Source organism: Mustela erminea, chromosome 12 (genome assembly GCF_009829155.1).
Source record: "Mustela erminea isolate mMusErm1 chromosome 12, mMusErm1.Pri, whole genome shotgun sequence".
In the NCBI taxonomy this organism is placed as follows: Eukaryota; Metazoa; Chordata; class Mammalia; order Carnivora; family Mustelidae; genus Mustela; species Mustela erminea.
The window spans coordinates 81,865,385-81,882,750 of record NC_045625.1 but is presented as its reverse complement, the minus strand read 5'-3'; the positions used below and the strand labels follow the sequence as shown (position 1 = coordinate 81,882,750).

General features: G+C 40.8%; 1 protein-coding gene across 3 annotated transcripts in view; it reads left to right on the top strand.

The window, feature by feature from the left end:
* SMC5 (structural maintenance of chromosomes 5) overlaps positions 1-15,469 on the top strand; it is a 95,436-nt gene extending 79,967 nt beyond the window's left edge. The window contains exons 18-25 of one of the 3 annotated variants that reach the window (XM_032306540.1): positions 6,245-6,370; positions 9,035-9,079; positions 9,495-9,590; positions 10,023-10,127; positions 10,338-10,457; positions 11,636-11,815; positions 11,898-11,993; positions 13,073-15,469. In XM_032306540.1, the coding sequence (XP_032162431.1) occupies positions 6,245-6,370; positions 9,035-9,079; positions 9,495-9,590; positions 10,023-10,127; positions 10,338-10,457; positions 11,636-11,815; positions 11,898-11,993; positions 13,073-13,216 (912 nt within the window). In that variant the 3' untranslated portion in view covers positions 13,217-15,469. The remainder of the gene's footprint in view (positions 1-6,244; positions 6,371-9,034; positions 9,080-9,494; positions 9,591-10,022; positions 10,128-10,337; positions 10,458-11,635; positions 11,816-11,897; positions 11,994-13,072) is intronic. The other 2 variants (XM_032306542.1, XM_032306543.1) reach the window with 2 other exon arrangements.
* Positions 15,470-17,366: the final 1,897 nt, after the last annotated feature.

Genomic DNA, 17,366 nt, shown 5'->3' with positions numbered 1-17,366 from the left:
TGGAGGAAGCCAGACCAGAGACAACTCTGATTCCATTTATATGACATTTACAGAATGTAGAATGGCCTGTGATGGAAATCAGTCAGCGGTGGCCTGGGGGGATATAGTGGGGTAGGTTACAGAGGGGTACACAGTGTTGAAAACGGATAGATAGGTTTGTTACATTGGGGGCGATGGTTTCGCTGTTGAATAGGTTCCTCAGAACCCACCAGCTTGTCCCCTTGAAGGCAGCTCATTCACCAGTTACATTTCCAAGCTGAAAAAATGCTTAAAAACTTAGGAGCTTATCATTTGTTTCACTAAAGTCTTTTTTCCTACATTTCCTACTATGAAATTTGAAAGATACACCAGAGTAGGAGTAATAGAACTTCCATACGTCCCTTCTCCCTAACAAATGTAGCACTTTGCCATGTTTGTTGCAGATTTTTAAAGCTCGTTCTGTATTTGAAGTCCCTTGTGCCTTGGTCGTCCGCTCTTTTCCCCTCCCAGAGTCTGCTACGCTGTGGCTGGGTCTGTACATGATTCACATTATGCCTCACTTTCCAGAAACATTCCTTTGCTTAATACTGAACTGGAGTAGTGTCTTTTTGTGGAAACAGACCTGATAAGTTTTAGGAAATTGAGGACCGCTCAGAGAGTGGGAACATTTTTCTAAAGTCAGCCTCTTCAGAATCGGCTTCCAGAAAAAGTGGCTAGAAAAAGTTGGGAGAAACAAGTTTTTGCTAGCTGATAAGCACGTTAGAGTAGTAGGCGAGCACAAACACAGCTCGCAAGAAGGAGCTGAAGGTCAGGTTTGATACGCTAGGATTGGTGAGTGTGCTTAGAGCAAAGGCCGGAAGCTTGGAAGATGCGGAAGTCCTTCCTTCACTGTTGTACAAAACAAAAAAAGCAGAGGAAGGGAGCAGGAGTAGCCAGAGTCTTTCTGAACATGGTGAAGGGATGCAGCAAAGAAACAACCGAAGGTAGTACTGAGATGGGGGGCGGGGGGAGGGTGCTGTGGGAGCTGGGTATGGAGCTAGTTAGCCAAACGGAGCCCTGTCTGTGTTTATTTCATTTCACGGGGTGCGAGCGAAGTCCTCTATCCGTCATGTGTTCAATGGTAAAAAATTAAAAATCGAGCCCATGCTACATTTGTCACCGACTGAGCCTGTGAGCCTGGTTGTTCGGGGGAGGGGACATTACAGAAGAGATTTCAGGAAAAAAGGACCCCATCGCACCCATACTGTATGGAGTGAATCCAGCCACACAATACAGCATTGGATCCTTGTGCGTGAAGTTTTGTTTTTGAATTAAGCGTTCATGAGCTACGGGTCATGATCCCAGGGTCCTGGGATCGAGCCCCTCGTCGGGCTCTCTGCTCAGCAGGGAGACTGCTTCCTCCTCTCTCTGTGCCTGCCTCTCTGCTTACTTGTGATCTCTGTCAAAAATTTAAAAAAAAAAAGCATTAATGAGCTAAAGAGAACTAACTATAGGTTGGTGTCACGTTTACAGAAGTATCATGAAATCGTGAGGGCTTTGGGGTCAGTGTCCCACCTTCAGCCCACTCTGGAATGGAGCTGCTCTGCAGCAGCCTGTGGTCACGTAGATGTACCAAGACCTGGTGGCAGCGGACAGAGTTACTGTCCTGGGACCCACTGTGTGAGTGGAAGCAGGAATATTAATCCTTTGAGCAGAGTAGACTATGATGGAGAGTAGCAAAGTTTCTTGGGAGAAGGATTTGTTTTCAGTTTTTCAGTCACTAATTTTTTTATAAGGATGCCACATTACACTGTCCAAAGAAATAACCTCTGGTTACTGCTTGTCCCTTTAGATTTGGTACCTGGAAATAGCCACTCTGTTCTCAGCCTCTCGACCACTCACAGACACACGCGCGCACAGCCCCCGTCGGGGCCATGCTGCCCGACTGTATCGTGTGTCTCCTCGGCAGTATTTTGTACCATTCTCTTTTCTCTTTTCCATGAGCTGATCTGAAAATTGTTTTATACATCCCTTTCGGAAGGTTCTTTTATTTCCTGCACTGTATGCTCATTAAGTGTTTGTTGCTGACTGACCATGGTCCCTAATCACCCTTTTGGAATAATGAAGACTGAGTGGAAGAGTGTATAGCATATGTCTCTCATCGTTCACTTTCTTACTTTACTTTTCCTTTCTGTTTGTGGTCAGATGCTCGTACTGTTATTCTTGCTGTCCTGTGTCCTTTGAAACAAGAGAAAAGAATGGGTTGTTTTTTCCCCCCCACTTGTCCCTCTGAACACTTGGCAGGTTGCACTAAGGAACCGTTACTACCACTTCCCATTTTGTCTTTGACGCTGACCATGAAAACACGTTCACAAAAGAAGATTGAGATGTTCAGTCATATCCATGAGGGAACTTGAAGGATGACCACCATGGGGTTTGATAGGGCCTCAGACTGTTGGAAGGCCAAGAGGGCAACAGGGTTGCCTCTAAAATGTCTTCAGAGAAGAAAGGTGGTTGTGTGTGTCGGTTAATTGTGTCAGGAATATCTTTAGGACAAGTTAGTAAGCTGACTGCATGTCAGTTTACATATGAAGGTGGATACAGAGGGATAGACCTGTTACTTGGTTGAGGTTTTGGGTTTTTTTGTTTTGTTTTAAGCCGCGCACTGCTTTCCTAACCCTCGCTTCATGTCTCTTATTTTTAGCCATAGGTATTAAAATGCCTATCTGCCTTGCCAGGGGTATTGTGATAATTCCATTTAATATATATCAAGATGCTTAGTGCACTGCCTAGCATGAAACCAGGGTTTCCTTAATAAGTATAGGTTTGCATCAGAATTAATATTAGAAGAATTAGAAATTGTTTAATGTGTTTGTCCTCCCACTAAATTTAGATACCCCTTGCTTTCATCTAATGTTCTCTTCTGGGGACTTCCTGCTTACCTCTGTCCCACAGCACAATATCAGGAGACTTGTTTTTTAAGATAGATAGACTTGAGGAGAGAAGAGGTCATTTAACAGGTAAACCGTATTGCCGCTTCTTAATTTCTTATCATTATAATTTGTAATCTTGTATACTAGTAAGTCAAGACCACTGTCTTTTTAAATTTCAAATTTGACATTAAAATTTAAAGTTGATTTTAAAAGATTACTTTTCATATTTCTAAAATATGTATTCTGCATGATATGTAGTAAAACTTAGTTAACATTTGAATTTGAAATCCATTAAGTTGCTATGAAATTTGAGGCTTATTTATATCAAAGGAAAATTAAAATACTGTTTTTATTTACAACTAGTGTTTTAGTAAAAGTTAATGCTACTTAGAACTGACATTTCTTTCATACAGAATATCATTTTCATTTTGACTCAATATTGTTAAATAGAATACTTTATTATAAATTTTAGGGGTAGTATGCTTTTTGTATTTGGTAAGAAATTCTGTGACGCATTCCAATTTATTCCACTAGAGGGCCCTCTTAGAGAAGGTTTTCCTCGTTCAATGTCATTATACGCCTTTCAGGACCATTGAACTTTCTCAGAATTTCCGAGAAAAGATGATACTTATTCTTTCAGAATATGTACCCACAGAGTAGTCCTTTCTGAGATGTTGGTGGGGCATAGTTTGCAAATTTGCCTTTTTCTCCTCTTAGGTCTCCCACAGATGAAAAGTTTCTGTTGTCCATTACCTGTTTAAAGGATAGACTCTAAGCAGAATTGTTAATAAAGCCTTTTTCGCGAGTCTGACTTTACAACATTATCTTGGATCATGGTTTGCTTCTCTTCTTCCTGCTCTTTACCTGCCCTCCCCACCCCGAGCAGGGAAACTCAGCAAGAATTATGGTTGGGGTTATAGGATTATGGATGGTGGTGGGGGCCGGTAGGGGGTGTTGCGCATGCACCCTGTGAAGAGTTAGGTCACAAACATGTACATAAAGAATGGCTTTCTCTGATAAATACTTGATTGGACCTCTGCCACTCAGTGGAAGGCAATGTTGGATGAGGTTTTGTCCTCCCGAGTCCAGAGGCCCACATGTGCTTTGTTTTGGCAAGGCCCAGAGGAGTATGAAGCGGGAATGGAAGACTCTAGAAGTTTCTCCCTGGCCCCCCTTGACAGCTGCCTCAGTGTACTTGGCCCTGAGAGCAAAGCAGGTGTGGCAGGGAGTCTTCAACGTTTTCCTTCCTGTGTCTCAGGTTCAGGGAACTGTCCTGACACGTGTTCGGATCAGGCCGGCTTTGTATCTGCAGTTCAGTCCAGGACATATTCCTTTGACTTTGTGTGTGTGTGTTGGGTTAGGTCATTTGCTGTGAAACCTGTGTACATCAAAGTGACCTGAGGACCTTAATAATGTACATGTCCAGGTCTCTGCCCGGAGAGATCTTAATAAATCTGCCATGTCGCTGGGCACCGGTACTGATTGACAGTATTTACCATTCCCCTCGCACACCCCTTTGGTATTTTTTGTGCAGACTGAAGTTGGAGGCTTCATGGGAAGAGCAAGCCAGACCTGTTTTCTTAGGAACCTGTTCACTTGGTATTTTTGTAACCTTGAGCAAGGTTCCTAAGATCTCTGAGCCACGTGTAAAGAAGATAATACATACTCAAAGATTATAATGAGGATTAGATTAATTAACATACAAGGTAGTGGTTCTAACAAGCTTGGCCCCCAGAAGGCATTCCATGATGCCCTCCTCATTACCCATGAAACTTGCCATCGGGCTCTTGTCTACTTTATCACTGATTTTTTCCAATCTTCCCTCTCCTCCAACTATGGTAGATTTCTTGTTCCCTAACTAAGCCTCTAAGGAGGCTTCTCTGCCTTTACATTTCTAATCAGCTGTCCTGGGACTGCATTCTGCTACTTCCTCTTTCGTAGTTGCTTACCTGTTCTTGAAAACCATTCCCCTGTCCTGGCTTCTGTGACCACTCTGGCCTTCTTTCCTGTTTGCCTCTGCCACCCCCGACCCCTGGCCCCACACCTCTGGCTTTGCTTTTCTCTCCAGCTCTCTCCGAGGGGCATGGTGCTGTAAGGAAAAGAGCATGAGTTCTAGAAGCAGGCGTGGATGTGAATCCTGACAGCCTGCAACTAAGTGTGTGAGTTTGGACGAGAGGCTTCATTTCTTTTCTTAACGTGCAAAATGGGGAATAATATCCTTGTACAGTACTGTGAGAAGGGAATCATGTGTGAAGCACACAGCACATAGCTTTCCGTGAACAGTAGAGCTGTTTCTCTAATGATAATAATTTTGTGTGTCTTTCTCCTTTTTCACCTTTCTGTGTTCAGTGCATAATAAAATACTGACATTTAATGGATTCTCAGTAATTATCTGGTGAAGGAATGAATGGGTCCATGAATAAATGATAACTATATGAAAGGCACCAGGACAACTACCAAACACTATTTAAAGGTTCTCTTCACATTCATGTGCTCAGTTTTCAGATAGGAAGCCTATGTACTATGTGTTTCAAATTGTATTAGAATATAATTATATATATATAACTAAGTTAAACTTTTCAGAAAAAAGCAAATTTAAATTTCAAAGCTCAGGGGGCACCTGGGTGGCTCAGTTGGATAAGCATCTGCCTCCGGCTCAGGTTATGATCCCAGAATCCTGGGATCTCAGTGGGGAGTCTGCTTCTCCTTCTTCCTGTGTGTGTGTGCTTACTCTCTTTCTCTCTCTCTCTCCCCCTCAATAAATAAATCTTAAAAAAAAAAAAAGATGAATTTCAGAGCTCTTAAGGATTAATGTCATATGATATGCTGATAATATTTCAAAGTGTAAGTTCAAATTTAAACTTTCTAATCTTGGTCATGATTTTTGAGGTATGGCTTTTAGATGATGTGCTTCTTAAAATTCAGTTGTTGATGTACAGGCATACCTCATTCTGTTACTCTTCACTTGACTATACTTAAGATCTGGTATAATATCCCATTATTATGTCTATTATGGTGACCTGTGATCCGTGAGTGGCTTTGCTGAAAGCTCACATGGTGGTGGTTAGCATTTTTTAGCAATGAAGTATTTTTTAAGTGAGGTGTGTACATTTTTTTAAGACATAATGCTATTGCACACTTACTAGACTACAGCATAGTAAATGTGACCTTCACACACACTAGGAAACTAAAACATTCACTGCACATGCTTTACGGCGATGGTTCCTTTATTGAGGTGCTCTGGGACTAAATCCACAGGGTCCGCAAAGTACGCCTCTAATGTGGTTTAATGACGTAGTCTTCTGACATAACGGTAACCTACAAATTATCAAAACTTCTTTTTCTCGCAATAGCAACATTTCATTGAGCTGGATGAGAGTCGACAGAGGTTACTGCAGAAGTGCAAGGAGCTGATGAAGAGAGCTAGGCAAGTATGCAACCTGGGTGCGGAGCAGACGGTTCCTCAAGAATACCAGACAGTAAGTATCACAAGTGTATAAGGCTGCAGGGTCACGTGCTGCTACGTTCTCTGTCAGCTTCAGTGTGTGAGGCGTTGTAACGGCCCTGAGAAACAAAATATGCTGAAAGAAACAGCCGATTTCCCCTGTTTTTAAACTGAGTTTGTATGTGAAGTAATTGTGCTTATGGATTTTCTTTACTGTATTCAAACTTGAGCATCCGTCAGTCCTGGCTTAGTCCTAACGCTACTAAAGCACAGGTAGCCCCTTACCCAGTTACCAGTTCCAGAATGTTCATTCTTCCCATAAAAGGCTTTTTTTCCTAACCTACCTTTAAGAGGTAGGGTCAAGTGGAGTGTAATTTTTTTATGGAAACATAGCATTGGCAATTGGTGTATAAGAAATGGTAAATAGAAGTGGTATTTATTTAAAAAGGCAAAGTGAAAATGTCTTTCTGGAAAATAGGGTGTTTATTTAGGGTTTGAGGAGACCCAGATCTCTGGGGCTAACATCTGTTGGTACGAAAAGGAGAACAGAGGCTTTCCTCCTTTCCTTTTTATTTTCTGTGCTGACATTCTGTTTGGTTAGTAAAAGGAGATGCTGCCTTATTAATTATGTGGCCCTATGACCCCAAGTGTTAGTAGGGATTGTACCTTGCCTAACATACCACCTTTGAATGTCAAAATAAAAGAAGAAACTAGAAAATGAATTTTTAGAGGAAGTATTTTATTTTAATTTCAATAGATAATAAAATGTGTATTTCCCTATTTCAGTAGTTAATGTCTAATCTCTTTCAATAGCTAATGATATGTCTGAAAAAAAAGTTTGGATTAAATTTTTAAATCCTCAAAGATCTTACTCTATTATATCAGACACAGATACCCTGAAGGGTGGTTCTATTTTAGGTACATAGTAGGGATTTAGTAGGAACATATATAAGACAAATCGAGTGGCTCTTATTTCTAAAAATATATTAGAACTTCTCCCAAGTACATGGAATTGTCATAAAATAAATAATAGTAGATATCTGTAATGTTTTTTTCTTTCAGAGAATAATATGGTTCTATCCTTGATAAGTTGTATTGTTTTTGAAAAAAAATTAGAAGATAATTCATATATTATGAATGTTCAGGCACTGAACAAGACAGATACTTCTCTATTAAAGTTTATATTCTAGTCTGGAGGGAGGGGCAGATAAATTAAAAAACAGAGACCATGTCGTCTTATCAAGAGGTGCTAAGAAGAAAAACAAAACAAGGTAAGAGGATAGTGCCAGGGAAATCTCCTTCGAGAAGATAGAATTATGGAGGATTCCTGAATGGAGAGAAGAAATTAGTCAAGTGAGAGTTTGAAGGAAAAGTTTTCCAGGCAGAGCTAGTCACTGCATACAGAGCCCCGGGGGCAGAAGTACACAGGGCATGTCTCACGTGAAGGAAGAAATACTCAGTCTGGCCCAGACAGGATCATCCGGGCACGAAGGACGGTGGAAATCAGAGCAGAAGGAGCATAGGTTGTATGTGGAGACAGAACCCACTGGAAGATTGTCAAGAGGACTGATGGGGCTGGCTGAGCGTGTAGCACGTGCTGACGGCCTGGTGGGGAATCCAGCAGGGACAGAAGAATGAAAGCAAGGAGACCCTTGAGAAGATGATCGCTTTGGACCAGGCCGGAGAGAAGAGGGGCCTGAAGCAGTACTGGGGTTGGGGGGGGGAGTTGGCCAATATGAGGATCTTTTTGAGACCGTCAGCAGGACTGGCTAACAGATTAGAGGGAAGGGGTGAAAGAGAGAACCAGCCCCTGGGTTCTGCCGTGGACTGAGACGAAGAAGATTGAAGGAGAAATAGATGGGCTCAGAGTGGTGGGGAGGGCAGGTGACACGAAGATTTCTCCTGGACCATCTTCAACGGAAGACGCGCACTGGGGATTCACTGAAGATGCCGAGAGCATGTTCAAGCACAGGGAGAGCTCAGTGGACAAGTCAGTCAGCAACGGACACGTCTTATCTGAGGGCCTGTAGAAGCTGAACTGCTTTCTGAACAGATAGAAGACAACGATTAAAACGTTAGAGTCATGTCGTATTGCAGGATCTTTTTCAGAGTTTCAAGATTGATTTTGTACCTCGTGTTGTATTAACTATGCAGGTTGTGTCGGCAAATCCGTGTTCTGCTTTCCTCCCAGATAAAAAGGTGTCTGTTCTGACTTGGTTCTAGGACCTGGACTCAGAAGGTAGTACGGCTGACCCTCGACCAACACGGGTTTGAACTGCATTGTGAATTTTTTTTTCAACAAATACAGTGCTATCAATATATTTTCTTTTATGTTTTCCTTGGTAACATTTCCTTTTCTCTAGCTTACTGTATGAGTACAGTATGTAAAATACGTAACATACAAAATACATGTTACCTCACTGCTGATGTTCTCGGGAAGGCTTCCAGTCAGCAGTAGCTATCAGTAGCTACGTTTTGGGGGCGTCAAAAGTTAGTTATACATGCGTTTTTGACGACACAGTGGGGCTCAGTCCCCCTAACCCTGTTGTTTGAGGGTCAGCTGTGCTACCGTGAAATTCTGTCAAAGTAATTGGATTCTTAAGATGCTTTTGTCATTCTTCGTAAGTACAGTATAAAGTTCTAACTTCTTGCTCTCTTTCAATGCCCCACATATTCTGGACCCATTCTACCAATTCAGCAAGTACCCACCATTCCAAATGGACACAACTCCTCACCCCCCATGGTATGCAGCGCTTTCTTTTTTCCAAGCTCCTGTTTCCCCTCTGCCTTGCTTTCCCTCCGCTTCTTGCTTAAAGGCCCACAGACTTCTGGGAAAGTGAGGCCTCTCAATTCTCTTAACTCTCTGTAGCTCCTCTAGCATGAACTGATATTTCCCTTCTGTAAATCCCATAGCCTGTAGGGTAGAACTGCTTACTTTAATACTCAACACCAATACTCAGTCTTAAGGTGTTTTCCACTGTTACTAAGTGTAAGCTTTTTGAAGGCAAAAAAAAACCCTGTTTAATTCCTTTGATTCCTTGTGTGCTAGCATGCTGTTGAACACGTAGTACTTACTCAGCAGAATATTTAACTGTTCAAGTTAAACTGCTTTTGCTAGACTATTTGTAATTACAGACCATTTTCTTCTTCTTCTTTAGGCTTTCCAGGATCTTCCAAACACATTGGATGAAATTGATGCTTTGTTAACTGAAGAAAGATCAAGAGCCTCTTGTTTCACGGGACTGAATCCTACGGTAGGCCTCTTTTCTTACTGCCTGCCTCAAGCACAGCCACCCCCTCCCCATGCACACCGCGCACGCGCGCACCCTTCCCTCCAGTACTCGCCTCCCACTCTGTACTAGAGCTCTTGGTAATAATAAGCTAGACAGCAGGAACAATGTGCTTTAAATGCCAGATTCTGAATCTATTAGAATTTTAAATAGACTCTTCCTAAGGAACACACTGTTCTGTGCCTTTCCTTTATAAAAAGAATCGTTGGGCTAACCTGAAATACTGCAGTGTATTTTTTCAAGGATAAAAAACCCGTTCAGTAGAAGAACATTAATTAATGGCATACAAACAATGCAACACAATTGGCATTTTCTGTTAGTGCTCTAATTGATGCAAAATTTCCTGTGATGTTATCCTTTGGTAGATTTATCTTAAATGCTTTTTTTCCCTGCCAGGTCGTTCAAGAATACACAAAAAGAGAAGAAGAAATAGAGCAATTAACTGAGGAACTAAAGATAAAGAAAGTTGAACTGGAGAAATACAGGGAAAGCATTTCACAGGTAATTATTTAACCTTTACCTTTTCTCTCTATCACATGCTTACCGTGTATCGTATGGGAGTGTGGAGTAATGCAGCCTGAAACGACAGGCTTCTGAGAACAGATGCAGTGTGTGTGTTCTCATGACTCGGTTGGTACTGAAATGGTTTTGTGGACAATCTTCTGTCAATGCAGTCAGCCTTTAAATTGTGCTTTTATAATTGATTCGCAGGTAAAAGAAAGGTGGCTTAATCCTTTAAAGGAGCTCGTGGAAAAAATTAATGAAAAATTCAGCAATTTTTTCAGTTCCATGCAGTGTGCTGGAGAAGTCGATCTACATACAGAAAACGAGGTAACGCCGCATTTGAAATGTTTCCTGAAGTGATTGTAATTAGATGCTAACAGTATGGACAGTTGCTTATTCTGAAGTATGCTTCCTAAAAAATTGTCCAGAGGAAGGAAAACACCACCTCTAGGAGCCCATCGCTTTTTGGGGGTGGCGGGGCATTTGAGACAAGTCCCTAATGCTTTACTAAAACTATAGATAGGTAATGGTTATTCAGCTGTGAATGATTTGCTTTAGAAATCTACCACTGTCCCCAGCAGAAGAGTCCTAAAGAGATCGGCAAACGTCACTGAAATACAGTATCAGTGGTTTCCTTTTTTTAATCAAGATTTTAAGAGTACCCAGAAATGAAAATATTTGGAAATTTGTTAGTAATTCCTTGAGCTGTGAGTTAATGCATTGCAAAGGGTAGGTAAAATAATTTCCATTCAGAAATGTGTAAAGTGACGAACCTGGGCTTTGCTTTAAGGTCACTGAAGATGAGAGGGGAGAGCCAGAGCTGACACCGGAGTGGTCCTGTGCTGCGCGCAGTTGACGCTGAGCTTATTTTAGTGTTCTCTCTAGTTTTGTGTATGTCAAAAAATTTCCCCACTAAGTTTTTTTTTCCCTTAGGACAGAAGTGAAGACAATAAAAGATCCTTTTCCTTCACATCTTAACATCTTTGTATTTCAGCTTGTATGCAGTTCTGCATGTACGCTACGTGCGTGGCTAGAGAGCAGGGTAGTGCCTCAGGAGCCTTGCCCCACGACTGCTTCCCTTGGCTGATGAATGGCCAGCGTTAATCTCACTTGGTGAGATGGGAGATTCTGCCCCAGCGATGTCGTCTGCAGTCCTGGGGCTCTTACAGTGCAGGGACGGAGTGTAGTAACAAGTATCATTTATAGTGAACTGCCCACGTGCCAGGCCCTGTGCCGCAGCACTTGAAAGCGTGTTAGCGCCTTCCAGCCTCTCAGTTACTGTATAAAGCAGGTACTTCGACCAACTCTTCCTTACGATTAAACTCAAAGTATCAAAGAACTAGTCCTTATCCACATGCCTTGAGGGATCTTCACGGGTCTATTCAGACAAAACTCCTTTCACTAAATTTAAATTGTTTTCTTATCATTTATTCAGTCTATTTTCAAATAGCAGTAGGAAATTGCTGGAGCCAACCATAACCTGTCAGCGCTGTCCCGTTTTACAGGAGGACTACGATAAATACGGAATTCGAATCCGTGTCAAGTTTCGCAGCAGCACGCAGCTGCACGAGCTGACGCCGCACCATCAGAGCGGCGGCGAGAGAAGCGTCTCCACCATGTTGTACCTGATGGCTCTGCAGGAGCTGAATCGGTGTCCGTTCAGAGTCGTCGATGAAATCAATCAGGTGTGGTGCTTTTCCTTTTCCTGGGGCTTTCTTGCAGCTTATAACCGATTTAAATGTATTCATTGTGATTGTCATTGTTTAGGGAATGGACCCGATCAATGAGCGGAGAGTGTTTGAAATGGTTGTAAATACTGCTTGTAAAGAAAATACATCTCAGTACTTCTTTATTACACCAAAGGTAGGTAATAAGTCATCTACGAGCGCTCATTGTACTCAGAAGTCCCCGGTGGCCTCATCATGGAGCAGACTATGGCCCGATAGATCAGTATGCGCAGAAACACTCCCAGAGAAGGACTAACAAGATGACAGTATTATTTATATAAAGGGGACAAGTTCCAGTGCCATACTCAATCAGAAACCTTATTATTGGAAGAAGAAATGTAAGAGGCATAGAATTATGTTCTGGAACCAAGATTTCCTCCCTGCTTTTGGCACTTAACTCTTCATTTAGAGAAGTTCCTCTTTTAGCACTTTTTACAAGAGGCAGGAGAACGCAAACCCTAGGGGTCCGGTGCTTCTCATTTGTCTGGGACAGCACTGCCCGGGTGCAGGGTAACACTTAAGTTACTCTGACCTCTCCTCTCCTCCAGTTAACTTGGATAAAAACACAATTATCCTTACAGAGAATTTTCCATTCTAGAGCTAGAACCATGACAGCAGGAAATTTTCTTTTGTGACCTCTTATGCTGTGGCTAAGGTGTAAGACCAGGATACTCAAAGACATGTTTGTTAATATTATCAGATTTTTTTTAAACCCAGTAGGCATGAAAAATTTCACTGGAGAGCCCATCTCAAATGCACATTTTTATTGAATGGTAGCATCTGTCTTCTTTGTCCAGCAGATGCCCTCTGGTCTTTACCAAACCCCCTGGCCTCGAAGCCCTCCCTCTGGCACACACCTTGCAGGCTGCCAGGCTTTCACAGACCCTTCGAGTTGCTCGCGAACTGTTTGTGGATACATAAAGTAGGAATCCTCAGAAAATTCTGAAGGACATACTTCCAGGGTCAGCCTGGGAAATTGTAGGATCTAATTTGGCCTGGGACTGCTGACCAGGCCCTGGTGTGGATCCTTCAGGCCAGGCGTCAGGTGTGGCAGTTCCAGTAAGGACCACTGTGGGAGGCTGTGTGTGTTGAGTTGCCAGCCTCCTAGGTGTGTCATTAGTGTTAGAAATAGCATTTGACTTGACACATGTCAGTATGGCAAACTGTACTCCTTAATGTATGGCATTATAGGACCATCTGTTTTCACACTTACAGCTCCTGCAAAATCTTCCTTACTCTGACAAGATGACCGTGTTGTTTGTCTACAATGGCCCTCATATGCTGGAACCTAACAGATGGAATTTAAAGGCTTTCCAAAGGCGGCGGCGCAGGATCACATTCACCCAACCTTCTCAGTAAAAGTGAAGGGCAAGAACTTTGGAATTTTTTTGGTTAAATCCTGTTTATAAGTATGGCTCACCTGAATAAAAGGAGATTCATTAAGACTAAGAGATGGGTCATTTTTGGAAGCCTGCTGTTAAATGCAAAGGGTTGATGAACGGACACCATAGTAACGCCTTTCCGTGGAACCTCATCTGATAGGTTCAACAGAAACTGAAGACTTACTTTCTCCTAAGTCGTTGGCCCTCTGACCACAAGTCAGTGGGTTCCCATGGCAAAAGGTACTTACTTAGTATTCACATCACAGGTACCGGGGAAGGGGTTACCTGTCACAGGAAGTGTGCTTGACCTGGTAATTCTGAGCTTTAATTCCAGAGGAACTTTAATTACTCTCAGAGTCTAAAGCGGACTCTACAGGTCAATCATAGTTTCCTCCCAGTGTTATATTTAATTTTTTAAAAATTGATATGGAAATGTCTAGACTAATGTATAATAATAATTTATGACAGATCTATTCATTTCTTCCTATTAAAGAGGATTACCTTATCTCCACTAGGAAATGGGATTTTATGGGCCTTTGAAAAGATTTTACAAAACTTGCCACTGTAATTGTATTGGGATCTCTAGGGGAAAACATACTGGGCTTCAAAAATGGTAGCAGAACGTCTCTGAAATGATGCCACAAGGTGGCCACTAGATGATGCAAGGAACAACCAGAAGATTGACAGAAAAGAAATCAAGTGATAAGGGTTTTTAAAGAATAACCCTGTAAAGCATGTGTGGGGTTTGTTTTGGGGTTTTGGTTTTTTTTTTTTTTTTTTGGTTGTTTTTTTATTTAAAGTCAACTGTATTTTACATCTTCAATTTCTAAAAGCATTTTTATAATTATTTTTAGTAAGATTTTTTCTTAAGATTTCATATACTGGTTTCTACAGTTTATATTTGAAATTTCTCAGTGTTATGTCAAGAGTGAGGGAAGCACTGATTTGTTTTAAAACATGTTTCTAGAACCTAAGCTTTTAAGTCCTTCCTTAACAGTGTTGATCCTACCCCATTGTCTTAAAAAAAAATCTAGTTTAAACTGTTTGAGCAGGAAAGAATTAGATGGGAGAATCATTTGTTTATCTCTGAGTTAATACTAATTAACATTGCCAAAACGAATTCTGTTCTTTAAAAAAATAAAGCTTGTGAGATAGTGGACTAATCCAAGAACATATCTCTGGACAGCGAATTGGATCTGTGCCAGAAATGACAAAATTATTATTTTTTTGACTTGGTAGCTTCAGTAAATTGAAGAATTCACTTTGGCTTTTGTAGATTCATAAATAGCCATGGAGATTTATATTCTTAATAGGTCAAAAAATAATGATCCATAAGTCTATATACTTGGACATTTTCTCTTTAAAAAGGTATTTTTTCTTGAAAAAAATTTTAAAAGAGCCTTCTCCTCTTAGCTTAATGCATGTATTATGAAAATATTTTAAAATAACATTTTTACTCGTGTAACAACTCACGTAAACATCGAAAAACTTGGTAACCTATTAGTAAAAGGATGTTGTTACCAAATGTTGGTTGTTTAATACTTTGATTTCCACCAAAATATCTTTACTAATATGTGCTTACTGTCATTTGTCTATTGTCTGAGTCAGTGCCAGTCATCTTATTTCTGTAAAATGATTCAGTGTGAAACAAGAGCTTGAAGATGAGGCATGTTTGCAAAAGAAAAAGGTCAAGTACATTTCAGTTTGCATTTGCCAGAAATTACTCCATACCTTGTCTGTAAGCATTTTATATTTCTCTATTGGACAAATACTTAGTTTTACATTGGATTTTGAGCTGTAAAGGAAAAATTATGTATCATTTTAAGAAAATAAGCCTAACACATGATATTCTCAGCCACTTAAAACTTCATATATTTTCTGCAGAGGTTGATTTCTAATTACATACAAATTGTAAAAACACCAAGTAAAAGTCTGATTTGATGAATAAAATATTTAAAGAGAAAATCTTCATTGATTTGCCTAAGGAGAGAGTCTCTATTCACAGATTTTTAGTGTTCAAAGTAAAAAGTAAAGATTTTTTTGCTGCTTTCTGATTGTATTTTGGACATGTGCTTATTTTCTTTGGAGTATGAATCTTTAGTATGTGGAAAATGTAATTTTGTCCTACTATAGTGTGTGTCTGTGTGTATGTATGCGTGTGTATCACTGGGGGAAAAAATCGCTGTGGGAAATGCTACTTTGTTGGTAATAAATGCATATTTTCATATTCTTTTGGTGTATGTTATTTTGAATGAGAACTGTTTTTACACTTTCAACCTTCTTAAGAGTCATTCTGGTTTTCACACTTACTGAAAAACAAGTCTGTTCAATGTGCCTTTGCTGGTCCGTCCATGGTCAAAAGCATGGAAGTTCTTGTCTGCCCGCAAGGGAATTACAGTCTCGTCACAGCACTGAACACAGTGAAAAATGTTTTAGCCATCTCAGGAAGCCAAGGTACAACACAAGTGTAAACACTCTTAGATTGAAACGCTAGATTTGCTTAAAAAAAAAAAAAAAATTCACAATAGTCCTTTTGTCTTCATACATTAAGCTGCTATCTTGACTCAGTTTCCTTATTGTGAAATGATAATACTGCATTCACAGGGTTGTCAGAGGAAGCAGATCAGGTAAGGGGTCTCTCATGAGGACACCTGGCATCCTAGTGTACACTTTATCAATGTTGGCTCTAATTTTTTTCCAGCTTTATTGCAGTTTGTATTTAAATTTAAAAAAAATTTTTTTTAGAGGGAGAAGGAGCACAAGTGGAAGGGGCAGAGAGGGGAGGAGAGAAGCAACCCAGCAAACTGCTCTGAGCACAGAGTCTGATGCGGGACGCAATGTCACGACCCTGAGATCACAGCCTGGGCTGAAACCAAGAGTCGGACGCTTAACCGACTGTCACCCAAGCACTCATTGTGTTTTAAATCTTAAATGTTATACACTATGTATTTTATACATCAAGAACTGAGAATTCCCACTTAAGAACAGTTAATGTAGTGTTTTTATTCTGTTTACGGATTGTGTCTGTTGTTCCAAGGACATAGACACCTATTGGTTTTGACTGAGCCTTTCTAAGCACAGATAAAATTGTCCTACATGTTCATGAAATTTGAATTTATTGGTATTCGTATCTTCAGAGTAGTTCATCTCATTTCTTTATAGTCACACCATATATTTTGGAAAACTTGTAATTAATTGCAAATTTGGAGGATTTGACTCTCTTTTGACAGTTCAGGCGTATTTCTTATTCCCAGTGGAAAATTGGGATTTCTGGGGTTTTTGGTTGTTGAGATAGAACTATTCACTCCTTGCTTCAAAGTAAGCAAGGGATTAAACAAAGCTGGCTTTAAAAACAAAAAACCAAATCTTCCAAAGAGAACAAACAGGGCTGTTCTGTTCAGCTCCCTTCTAAGGGGATTTGGTGAAGCTGAGCTCTGGCTCGGTGTTGGCTGTTCTGGGGCAGCTCACAAACATGAAGGATGTTCTCCCACCATAAATACCACCTTACCTATCTGATCATCCGATAGTCAGGTTTCATTTCCTTTTGCTTCTCAAGAGCATGCTTCCACACGTGGTCCGTGTCCAGGCCCATGTGTTAAAGTGCCCCCTTGGCACCCCGACCCTCCAGTCTCCTCTCGTACCAGTCCTGCCAATACTAAGGAGTGGGTTCAAACGCCATTTCAGAGTAAAAGATTCAGGACAAACTGTCCAATGAATGTTGTGATAGAATCATTTTAAATTCTTTTCATATTATTTTTAAAATCTTAATTTAGTCCCAGTGATCTCGGTGACATGTTGCATTCTTCGCTTTCCAAATACTTGGAAACAATCCCCCACGTGGCTTAGATCATCCTCCTCTTTTCACTATCTTAAGTCCTGAAAAGAAAGCATTTGAGTGATTTAGGCTAGCACTGCTAAGCCCGGTTATTTTGTAAACTAGAGGGAATAGTAATTGGTTTATAAGCTGTATTATACTTTCAAAGTGTTTCCACCCAACAACCCTGTACTGTAGATTAATGGAAACTTAGCAGTGTTAAAACTTTTTCCAGCTTTTACTGTCAGTAAATGGCAGAGGCGGGGCTGAAGGAACTTGGTTTCCCAGAATACTGTACTGCCTTTTTAATCCA